General features: G+C 42.5%; 1 protein-coding gene across 3 annotated transcripts in view; it reads right to left on the minus strand.

The window, feature by feature from the left end:
* The window catches only part of CDH20 (cadherin 20), a 119,454-nt gene that overhangs the window by 13,566 nt on the left and 93,145 nt on the right, over window positions 1–12,743 (minus strand). For all 3 annotated transcript variants that reach the window (XM_077181867.1, XM_077181868.1, XM_077181869.1), the window contains 4 exons: window positions 11,773–11,940; window positions 9,758–9,945; window positions 4,931–5,184; window positions 1,418–1,554 (listed from right to left, as the gene is read on the minus strand). In XM_077181867.1, the coding sequence (XP_077037982.1) occupies window positions 1,418–1,554; window positions 4,931–5,184; window positions 9,758–9,945; window positions 11,773–11,940 (747 nt within the window). The remainder of the gene's footprint in view (window positions 1–1,417; window positions 1,555–4,930; window positions 5,185–9,757; window positions 9,946–11,772; window positions 11,941–12,743) is intronic.

Genomic DNA, 12,743 nt, shown 5'->3' on the forward strand with positions numbered 1-12,743 from the left:
ATGTAATCCTTCAGCTTCCCACATATGCATACATACATCTTGCTAACACACCTGTTGTTGTGGCAGGTGAATTTACACTCTTAGAAATAATTGATCTGACCTTTAGGGCTATTCAGGAGTGCCGAGCTATGAAATTTTTGAAACTATTCACTAAATTAAAATATTGTGCTGCACATGTACAGAGCAAAACTGACAGAGGATTGATGGAAAGGGATCCAAAGGAAGACATGCCTTCCTATTGCTCTCACCCTCAATGCTGCTACAGGGGCAGCTTTTACAGACTCATGGTATTGCAATGGCCACTGGTGGCTGAAAATAAAAGTAGTGTCAAAACAGATGGGGGTGAAATCCCATTGTCTCAACCACTTTCACTACTTAAAAGGGCACAGAAAGGCATCATGTGCTGGAATAGCCTGCAAATATGTGGCAGAGTAACTCCAACTCTTGTGAAATATTTCCCCTGCTTTCAAGCTGGCCGATTGCAATTTGGGCAAACTTGTTGAAACTTTGTTCCTCTCAAAGTGTTCCATATCTCTGGCACAGCCTAGATGTGCAGGAAGCTTTCTGAGACACAAGGAATGACTCAGCTATTGGCACCAAGCTGCAGAAAAGCTGCTGCCCCTCACAGATGAACTGAGATCTTGAGCAAAAGCTATGTGAATGTAGGGAATTTCAGGTGAAGACTAGGTGGACCTTTTATTTGCTTATATATCTGAAGCTCCTTTATGAAGCCCACATCTGTGAGCATTTCAAACTCAGCTAAATTTTTCATACTGACACAATGAAATGAGCATCTCCTTCATCTCACAGCCTTGAAAAATACCCGGCACAGATGAATCCTGAGCTGAGTTTTAGCTCATTGTAAAACCCACATGCATAATGAGTTCAGCATACTCGAAGATCCCAAAGCACTCTGGCCCAAATTATTTATGTAGCAAGCAGATGGCGATGTCATTTACTTGCTGCTGAACCAGAGCAGATTTCAACTAGTGACCTAGCAGTGTAGGATCACTGCTGCCTACCCATCCCTGCACCACTCAATCCTCCCAGGCAGGACTGGCAGCTCTAGCAGCTGTGCAGCCTTTGCAGTATTTTCTTTAGCCTGGCTTTCTGAAGTGAGAGGTCTCTGCCAGAAACACATCAGGAAGAGTTTTAAATAAATCCCTGGAATGCTAATGAATTGAAAAAGAAGGACTCTGCATTTAATTGCCATCCTCTATGCCTCCCACCACCCTGTGAAAATAAGCACAAAAAAATAAATAAAATGCAGTATTCGCTGGTTGATGTCAGAGGAGCAATTCACTTAATGCGCCTTCCCACTCAGTGCATAATAATATGTGAACTTTGAATTCAGGTCTCTCAGCCTGCTTTGTCTACTGTATCTCTTTAATCTATGTACAGTCTGCATTCTCCATACTCAGCTCCATGGCCAATACAGTGATGTTGTGCCAAGAAATGTCCTCGCGGTCAAGAGGTCTTGCAGTCATCAGTGCTCCCGATGTTATGTCGACATAAAAGAACCGTCCTGGATCACTGCTCCTGTCAATCGAGTATCTGCAAGAGCACATACGAAAAATATTATGCAACCCTTGTGAAAACTGTGTGTTACAGCCACCAAAGTATCCCAGCAGTGGGGACAGTGTCGTACAAAGCAGATCCACATTCTTCCACAACCTAGTTATGTGCTCCTTTGACTTGCATAGGTCCAGAGTGAGATGCTGGAAAAAGTTCATGTGGCTAATGGCATTCAAGGCAGTTAGTACTTGAATGGAGCTGGAAGACAGGAAGATGTAGGGGAAGAAGCCTCAAAGTAAGGCACAGAACAGTGCAGGAACATCTGCTTTACAGAGAAAAATCTGCCAGTGAGGAGTATAATTTCTTTTTCTGAGAGACCTAATTATGCCCTGTCTCTAGGCAAATTCAGACAGGAAGAAAATGGCTTCAGATCAGCTCATTCTCTGAGCACCTAGGTTGATGAGGAGGAACCATTCCCTTCCTTTTCTTCTGTATTCTCTCCTTCTTGAGGGGAATAAGCTCCACCTGCATCCTGAAGCATACTGTTACTGATGGGGCTGTGTCAGCACAAGGGGGATGATGCGTGCCTTTCTCACAGCATCCAGTCAGAAAAAGGCTGATTCATTGTAGTTACTGAACCTTCCTGACCAATGTTGTGTCAGTTCAGTGCTGGGAGCCAGCTTCCTGCACCTCTGGATGGGGGATTGTGGTGGTGCCTGCGGGCCAGAAAACCTGGACAGGGAGGCAGCTGATGGACAGAGGTAATGCAGTACTCGGGCAGAGGGATGATTTCTCAGGGTGGGTAAAATACTCAGTGTCCTTCACAGGCATTGCCTTGCTCTTAAAGGCACTTTATGCAAGCTGCCTTCCCAGCTGACTGGGAGGGAGCATGGCAAGGGATATTTTGGCCAAAGCCACACACAGGCCTCAGCAAATGTCACAGCCTAGAACAGAGACCAGACTTTCTGTCCTTTGTGTTGGTACTTTCATCAGAGTGGATGGGAATTGAAAGCATTAGTCACAACAGACACTGAACAGGGCTCATTCTTCTGAATTTTCTCCTTTCAGCATGAATGCATTCACTGGAACAAGCATGACAGCCTTTTCTTTATATAGGGACTTATTAAACCAGGATATAAAACACTATTGAGATATGTTGTTGGGAAATTCCTTTACACTCTTTTTCAGAACAATCAAAGAGGAAGGGATGGCAGGTTTGTATCCCTTTCCTTCCCAGCCCTTCCTAACTCTTCATCAATAAAAAGATTCCTCAGGCATTTGATTTATTTAGACAATAAGTATGAGTGTTCCTATATTTTGGTATAATAATTATTCTTGTATGAGGGCTATAAAATAATTTCTCTCTGACATTTTAAGGCAAATGAGTATCTGAAATTGACTATAGCCTTGTGATTAGTGGTTCAGAATTAAGCACCGGTGTCAAGAAGCACAGGTGGATCTTTTTCTAGATTCTCCAGCTAAGTTCTCTTGTTAAGTGTACCTGCTCCTGCACACTTGTTTCCACTGTACTATTTAGATAATCTTCCTGAATAATTTAAAAACAATCATGGCATATTTCCAGCCATCAGAATTTCACAGTGTGGGAGCCAGGTACTGGATGCTGGGAAAGTGAGGATTTGAGCCAGGTCACAGTTTAAATTTGAGATGGATTTCAGCTTGTGCAACATAGTAAATCTTTGGGATTATTGTCTTTCTTAGCTTGCCTTGCCCTGTGCAAAGCAAGGCAAGCTGAAAAAGAATTCAGCTTAAAACATTGCCAGATTGATACTGCACGGAGTCGGAATGAATGGAGGAGACCACAGAAAAGGCAAAAACTAATTCTTACTATCTGCATTTTAGACAGTACTACAAATGGTATTTATTATTACTTTTTAAATCTGTTCCTTTACCTCAACATGGGGGAAAAGAAGGGAAGGAATGAGGGAAGAAAGGGCAGTGGAAAAGGAGGAAGGTGGGGAGAAAAGAGGAAGGAAGTTGTCAAAGAACAGAGTTACAAAAGAGTCTGTGCATATTTACAACTATTTTTTTAAATGTATCTTTGTTGATGGATTCTGTGGTTTATAGAGTGTTGTTCATCAAGGGCAGTCACTGCAAAGCTCTGAAGGAAACTAAGAAAAATCTCATTAAAAATAACAATGATCAATTCTACCCTCTGATAGTCCTCAGAATTATTCTTATACTATTTTAAGCAGATTAGCAGAGAGCTTTTTGCATTGCAGGGTTTAGATGATGCCAGACAATATTCAATCAGCAAAATAGGATGCAAATGGAAAAAAGTTTAGGGTAATGAAATTATGATGCAGACAGTATAATAGTTTTACTGAGGAATTTGAGGCAATGTCATGAGAAGTATGATAACCTTATAATGTAGGCAGAAAAGATAGGTATATTAAAGTAGCAGAGATGAAAAAAAATAATTAGACCAGCAACACAGAGTGCCATACCATTAAGAAGAACAGGCTTTGTGTCTGCTCAGATCTTCTAGCTGAAGCCCACAGGGTTGCTCATTTAGATTTTACTTTTTTCAAAAAATCCTAGTACTCAATGTTTCAACTCCCTCCTGTATTTCCCAGGACTGTTCCTGAACACAGGCATCTCAGAAGCTGGGCCAATGCATGGGTACTCAAACAGCAGCTCAACAAATAGCTGAAACTCTCAGACGAGAGGAGCAGCCAGCCTCCTGGGATAATCAAAGTGCCTGCACTAGTAGGAAGTGAAAATTTCTGTGTGGGCTGGCCTTGGAGAAGAACAGCCTCCTCTGATAAATGGGGCTGGCAGTGGCTGGCAGCCACTATGGAAGAGAGGGCTATGATCACACAAATCTGCTCCTTTGGCTCCTTGCTGAGTTGCACCTATGAAGCTCCCATGGTTGTAAATGCACCTTTACCTCTCTTACTGCCTTATGGGAATATCTAACTCTGTGTCTTTGACCAGACACTAGATAATTTAACAGTTCTTGGACATTTATTAGCATGCATTCACTCTACTCCAAAAGTAGCTGCATGTTTGAGCTTATTGAACAAGGGCAAGCTTTGAAAGAGAAGGGGGAAAAAGGAGAAGCAAGTTGATCCCCTTGCCATCAGGATGGCAGTGGGTTCTCAGCGACGCTGTCAGGTTTTGTGCCAGCACAGGCAAGATTCTGAGGTTTGTTTTTAATGTCAGGACATGCCTGACCAGCTCATTGCAAGGCTTGATGCTGATGTCTTCCACACCACAGAACAGGGGGAGCTCCTGCATCGCTTTGACAGAGCCTTCAGTGTATGAGGTCTGGTTTGCCAAACCCCCTGATGACCACTACTGGCTGGAAAGAAAGAGTCCCTCTCACTCACCACTGCCCCACCAACCAGATGTGTTAAGGACTGCTTGTGGGGCAACACACAAAGAGGGGACAGACCTGATGGAGTTGTTGGTCACGTCTGGGTCCTTGGCAGAAATGATCTGTATGGTGGTTCCAATCTCCACATCCTCGGGCACTTCCACGAAGTAGATGCTGGGCTCGAACACAGGAGGCTCATCCACGTCCTCCACACTGATGTGGACAGTGGTGGTGTCACGGAAGGGACCCAGGTTCAGGAACCGCATTTCCAGGTGAGGGTTGGCACCCTCTACCTTCAAGGTGTAGCTTTTCTTGCTCTCAAAACTTAAAGGCTGAGGAGAAAAAAATAAATCTACCATCAGGCACACTGAGCCATATCATTATTACTTTTAATTTCAAGTGCAACAAAGATGAATATTTGCAGATGCAGAAAAAGCTTTGAAAGACGGTAGTATTAGAAATGGCACTGTATACGTTTTCTGTCTTGAATTTGATAGCTGAGCTGAAAAGGCCAGGAGAAATCCTTGCAGATCACTTCAAAAGACATATTCTTTCATTCTTCTTGCTAAAATGAAAATATAAACAGCCACCCTGCCACTGTATCGTGATTCACACAACCTGTTTCATGCCTCTCTGAGGAAAATACATGAAGAAGCAGACACTAATGGGAGTACCTGAAAATAAGGTAAGCAGTTGGTTCCTCAAAAATGGGCCCAGTGGCAGGAACAAGGATGCTCACACAGGAAGTAGAGGTCCCAGTTAGCATCCTCTTTTTTCCCCTGAGGACACCAGAGTCTTGTCTCCAAGACCCCTGTTTGCTAAGCTGGTAAGGGGCTCCAGTGGGAGTAGGGAACATGGTCAGCCTCTCTTTCAAGTTCTTGTTCCAGTTTTTATCCATAATCCATCCTTCCTAGAAGTGAGGTTTTTTCACCTCCTCCTTTCAGTAAGTATCCTAAACATGGGTTGACCATCCAGGTGTAATGAGTGCTAGGACTTGAATCTGTTCCCTACCTAGAGAACAGATTAATTTCAAAGCAGTTTAATTATAAAGTAGTCCTGATATCTTCCTCTGGGAATTCTTTCACTTCATATGAAACGTGAAATATTAAATACTCAAGTATTATTTGAAGCAGGGAGTGAGAATGGTCTCTTTTTCCCTTTTCCCTTTTCTTTCCTTTCTGAAACAATGTATAAAGGGGGCCAGCTTACTCTGTTAGTAGTTACCTGAATTTGATTTCCTATCTAGATAAAACTACTTATTTGGTACACATGGATATAGAAGTAATTAATGCTGACACTGAACCTCTCAATAAATAAATTTTTCATCTCCCTTCCATCTTCTTTTAACAGATCCCTGAAGAAAATAAGGCATCTCCAAAATCTTCTTTAGATCTGAATGAAAAATTCCATACTTAATGTGCTACTTACCAGTCTTGGTAAGAGATTACAGTAAGGATTTGACAAACCAGTATGGAAGGGTCAGTCCAAAATATAAAAAAATGCCACCAGATGAAGATACAGTCACACTTCTCAAGTTGCAGTCAGAAGTTGCAAGCAATTGCAGTGTGGTTAAATGGTCACAACCCTTTACTTGGATAATCTGGGCAGGTCTGATGCTGAAAACCAGCACAGTGAATTCCCTCAGCTTGCACAGATTCTGAGCAAGACAAATCTTGTACCAGGAAAGAAATGGCTAATCTCAGGGTCACCCAGCGGGGCATACCCCTCTTTGCTATATGAGTAGTTTTCAAAAAGAGTGGCTTTATATGGACATAAGGATTTGAGCCTCATGTATGGAATTACCACACACAGCAGCAGTTCATTTCGACTACAGTAAGATATCTACTGTTCCCATCCAATCCCTTTGCTTCTTCTATTCAGCTCTTTCCATTTGAAGACCAATCACCAGACTGACACATGGAGATGGGAAGCAAAATAAAAGAGAAGGAGGATGCCAAAACAATTGGAAGTCAAAGGTACAAAGATCATGACTGTGGCAGTAAAGTTGTCCTTTGCCAGTCATAACCTACTCTTTCCTGTCCTGCTCAATGGGGCAGCTGGCCCAGTTCTGCAGCCATGAGGTGTGTATTAGTTTAAGCAGCATCAGCAGAAGATTTCCATGCTCAGGCATGGGCCTCAAAACACCTCCTGGATCCAACCAAGTCTTCAGTACTTGTCTGCTGCCCCAACAGCTTCCTTCTTCAGAAGTGGACATGTTGCAGTGACATATGAAAGCTCATGCTTTCACAGGAAATTACCAGTACTGATGTCCTGCATAGGAATGCCTGACTAAAGACTGGCATTCTTGAAATTATAAAACTGAAGATCACTCAGCATTTAGTACATGAGAGTGAGGAATGAAGACTGGAATGGGAACAGGTTTCTGTGCTGGGGACATGATGGTCCAGTATTGCTGGAGATGCTGCTCAGTGAGTGAGGCAGTACAAACTGTGCAGTCTGTGGCAGCAGCTACAAACAGGTGATCTGAAACTTGCTCCTGCCACCTTTAGCTCCACCTGGTACATCAGCGACTACTGCAGGCATAGCACTTGTCAGCTAGGATTTGGTGAGGTCTACAAATGTAATATCCCTGGCTGCAGATTCATTATTATCTACCAGTTGTGTATTTATGAGTTGTAAAATAGCAGTAAGATATTCACAGGATCAAGTTTCACTTATTGTCCATCTGGCAAGGAATGTGCAATGCAAAGGTCCCTAAACATAAACTAAGAAAGAGGCTATTATATTGAATTGTTTCCCAGGTGAAGAAAACTGCATGAGAAACACTGCATGCACACTAAAAAGCTAAGTTATAAAAAAAGCAGTTAAATCACAGACAGAATTAACAGCTATAAAACCCAATTACATTATTAAAACACATAATCACCTAGATCAAGTCGTGAGAAAAATCAGACAAGTGTGCTAGACCACTGCATTTTTGATGCTCCTGTTTGCCTTCATTGTCAAAGATGACTTTCCCTCCCTTTTCTCTCCTGTGCTAATGCCTCAGCACAACTGTCCTCCTCATCAGATTTTTCTCCCATGGGTGCATTCAAACCTCTTCCCAATGCTGGTCCCATGGGGAGGACAGGCAAGTTACCTTCTCCTGTGAACTTAGCACGCTGCAAAAGACAGTGAAGAGGAGAGGCAGCCCATGGAAAGTTCTCCTTGTCCTTGTCCTCTTTCTGCCAGCGCTGACACAGGCACTGAGAGGTGGCACCATGCAGGGGCGAATTTAGCAAGACCCACTGTGAGAAAGTGATTGATCAGGCAATGTCAGGGAAGGAAGGCAGGACAGGACAGGGCTCTCCTGTGTGCTGTGCTGGCTGGGTAACCCACTGCCTTCCATGGGCAGTGCAGAAGGGAAAGCAGACAGAAGAGGAAGGTAGGGTGAACATCACTCTCCCAGGCAGGCAGCCTGGAAGGCACTGTAAATCTTCAGGAGGTCCTCAACAATTTGTGGGATTAGTAGGCTGTGATAAGTAGCCACAACACCACAAGCAACAGTCTTGTCAGTAACTGTATGTTCTGGCTTTCTGATGCCTGTGTTAGAAGTGCTAATTATTTTGCTTGGGAAATCTGTAAAGAAAAATTAAAGGGGAAGTTTTGCTTACTTTTAAAAAAGATTTCATTCTTGGTTTAGAAATTCTCTCTTCCCTCTCTTCCCATTTTGATATCCTTTTATATTGACACTGGTTGATTTTTTTTTTTGAGGGGATTCAAAGGACAATTTTCCCAGTGTTTGGCTATTGATAATCTCAGCATTACATAAAGCTGGAGACATATATAAAATATTACAAATGTTTGTGTACAGTAGGTGGATTGAGCAATATGTACCTGATGCCAGTATATATCTGGTATGATTGATACCATACATTTTGTAACTCCTCCGGACATACATGAACATGTAGCAGACTTGTATTCCTAATAACAAAGGTCAAGCTTATTGACACATTTACTGCAAAGAAACCATTATGTTTCATTGATAAATGAGTGGAAAATTAGATCAGAGTTTGCATTCAACATCTATTTCATTCCAGAAGATATGCTTAACTTTAGGGACTAATATGTACAAAAAAAGAGCTGGGGAAAGGTGACCATAAATACATGCTTAAATGCTTTGCTCTAGGGCATAGAGGCTTGCAAGGTCAAAGCTCTCCCCTGTATTGTTCCATTTTAGTACACAATTTAATCCCAGGCCATTTAAATGGAAACTATACTTCCTTATTAGTACACTAGATATGCTTAGGCAGAAATATGGTTACAATTTCATAACCTAGAAACAGAGTTGAACTTCTAACATTTATGTACGATTGTAGAATAAATATCCCATAGCAGGGAGCCTAAGCAAAATACTCAATGCCTTCCTGCATAGACTGTGGTACAGAGTACCAGCAGTTTCACAGCTGCCATTTTAGAGACAGCTTCCTCTAGACTAATTAACATTTATGGATCTTCAAGCAGCAATTAAAAAAAAAATAAACACTGCCTGGGTTTTATTGGTTTATAAATAATTCCAGGGCATGCTTTATTATTGTTTGTGGAACACCATAGTGAAAAATATGTACAGTTCAAATGCAAATATTGATCTAATTTCTTGCATTGTAGGATAATTAAGCTACAGAGAATATTTAAATAGATAAATAAGGAGTCAGAGCATTCCTTTGGTGGGAAAAGACATGTTTATGTTAATGATGTTCCCACTTTATAAAAATTGTTCTTAGGAATGCAGTCTGCTTTCATATTTTAGCAATAAATGTTAAAGAAATTGTGTTTTACAGCCAGAAAGGGGCTACTGTCACATAATGGGAACCAAGTTATTGCAGGCGTAGGGAATATTCCACACATAAAATGTAACCAGGACAGTTAGCCATATAAATCACTATAAAAAGGAAACTTTTTTACCTTTCTTACAGTGATGATGCCAACTTGGTAATTAGGATCAGTGTTAATATCAAAGACATCCAGTCCATCTCCATCCACAAGGCTGTATTTCATCTCTGCATTAATGCCTTCGTCCAGGTCTTTAGCAACCACACGGCCCACGGTGGAGCTGATGGGAGCAGACTCCAGCACACTCATCTGATAATGCTCTGGCACAAGCAGCACACAGGGAGAGAGGGGAAAAACAGGCTGTGAAGAGGAACCAAAACAACTGCAAAGCAATGCAGTGGAACAGAGAGGCCACGACACTGCATGGCCTGCAGAGAGTCTTTAGCACCTGTGTGCCAAAGCTGTGACAGCCATGTGATTTCCTTTAAAAAGCCACAGCCCAGCTAAATTTCCTGGGGAAGTTTTATTTAGGTGTTTGTTATAGCAACAGGTTTGTTGAATGGGGTTTTTAAAGACAGCAATACATCTGAAGATAGGAACTTCAACTAGAAAAATAGGGCAATTAGCACCAGTGCTGTTGCAGCCATGATATAAAGCAGGATATGGAACAGATTTAATAGGACAGGCATCTCTTTATTTGATCAGTTTGTACAGCAGGACTAAACAAGTTTTGAGCACCACAAATCCTTTCTCAAGTCCCTACAAAATTCTTTTCAGCCCTGAAGAAGGAATTTACCAGTTATTCTATTAAAATGTATTGCCTCTCCCTACAAATACTATCTCGACCACATTTGTTGCATTGCTAATTTGCTTAACAGCAAAAGTGGGGAAAGAACGACCTGCTATTTTAAAAATGTATTTTGAAAATATAAATGCTGTACCTAAAATACTTCTCTGGCATCATGCTTTACTTTCAAACCTTCCTTGCTGCACCCCCTCTGTTGATTGCACCAACTTTAGAAGGCTATTCTAAGCATAAGAAAGCAGAATAACACCAAGGACGGGGTTTGATGAATAGTAATTTTTCTTAATCAAAAGTTTGATATCAGTTACAATTCATGACACTTTCAAAACACAGCTGGCAATGGCGTGCTCAAGAAGTTGCTCTAACAGAAGAAAAGTGGAAGTTGAGAGTTCTTGCTGATCCTAGTGGAATACTTTGATTTACCAGTGCAACATGCAGTAACAGATGGAGAAGAAGAATACTATCAAAAAGAACTGCGGGAGTTTGCATTACTCAGCTAAATGAGAAAAGCATCAAAACCAAAATGGCCTAAGATTGATTTACACCACTAAAAGAATCCGTTTTCTTTAAAAATCCCAAATTACATCCCTTGGAAGATTTAGTCCAATCAAAACTGAAAAGCTTCTTTCAAATTTTTAATGGCAATATAGAATTATGTAAATGAATGTGATAAAAAATCTTATTAACAAAGGGAAAAATATTGCAAATCTTGTTTTGAAGTTCACTTTTGTAAATACAAAGTTGTGTTTCTGGTAAGAGTGGAGCTGCCTATTTTTGCATCCATTAAGTATGGCTGTTACATATTTTAGGGTTTAACTGTATATTGCCAAGGTTTAGATGAACCTTTCCTGGAGAACAGCCTGTGTGACAACCCACTCCACATTGGCAGCACAGCTCCCAGATGCTCCCCTGCTGTGGCCTGGCTGGAGTGTTGAATGAATTATCTTTCAACTTCCAGCACCACCACATGTCCCTGATTTGAGAGACATCCTCTGGAGATAGGATGAAAAGACAATCAGAGCAGCAATTAGTAGCCAAAGGCAATGGCCATGAGCAGTCTAAAATCAAAAGTTCTCCTTCCTGCCTTTTTCTGTAAATTAATTTCCCATCCTTTTTAAAAAAAAAGTGTTGTTTTTGATAATTTTGGAGGTCAGAAACTTTTTCTGAAAGGCAAGGTGTTGAATAATTCCTTTTGACATTTTTTTAAGGAGAGTTCCATATCAAATCTGAAATTCTGCCCATCTCTAGTTGTCACTATCCTGAGTTTGAAAATGGCTGTCATGAGAGCAAACACAAAACTCAGCCACCCCTTTTTTCCTGTCGTGGCCCCAAGTGTACTCACTCTGTGGAAATCTGGGTGGATTGTCATTGACATCAGAGAGAGAGATGTTGACTGTGGTTGTTCCAGCTAATCCTCCCAGCTGTCCACCCATATCCTTGGCCTGGATAATCACTTCGTAATATTCTTTTGCTTCTCGGTCCATGTTCATTAGAGCTGTTCTAATTAAGCCTGAGATTGAGGGTGGAAAGGTATTTGGGGAACAAAAGAAAATGGCTGTTAGAGAATACACAAAGAGGGTAGAAGGCTCTTGCTCCTGAATCCTATTCTCTGTGTCAAGAATGACTCCAGGCTCTGCGCTAAGTCCCACCTTTCCTGGCAGAGTAAAACTCACCCAAGTGGAATCTAGGTTAACAGAAGGTGTGAATTTTAAAGAAGCCAGTTAAAATGCATCAGCTCTGGGACAGGCTGCACGTTCAAAATTAAAATGTTGCCTTCCAAGGAAAAGCTTTTTGGGAACAGTGCTCTAGGTCGAATTAAAGGCCCTGCCGAGAATGACAAACTCTGCACATCACTGGAAGTGATGTGCTTTGCTAAAAGATCCATCAAGACAAGTTTTCCAGAGCACGCAGTCCTAGAGACCACCTGGCAGGAGCCCAGGGGCTTTGCTCCGGGACCCAGGCTGGGGCTGGGAGTGCAGAATGCGGGGAGACACCGCTGCTCCCGCTCCGGAGGGGCCACCGTGCTCCCCCAGACCGCAGGGCGTCCCTTCCCTTCGGGGTAACACTTCTGCGAGAGGACATCAGGTGGCAGCAACACTTCTCTTATGGAGGCTGCGAGCGCCGGCCCGGGCAGCGCCGCGGGACTGCCGGGCGCTCCTTCCTGGGCGCTGCCGCTGTGCCCGGGACAGCTCCGTGTCCCCCGGCTGTCCTCCTGCAGCCCTCCCAGCCCCAGCCACCTCACAGCACCTCCGGGTGCTCCCTCGAGCAGCCGGCAGTGCAGCCCGGGGATGCGCTGCCATGGGATAATCCCTT

Source organism: Agelaius phoeniceus, chromosome 1 (genome assembly GCF_051311805.1).
Source record: "Agelaius phoeniceus isolate bAgePho1 chromosome 1, bAgePho1.hap1, whole genome shotgun sequence".
Lineage (NCBI taxonomy): Eukaryota > Metazoa > Chordata > Aves > Passeriformes > Icteridae > Agelaius > Agelaius phoeniceus.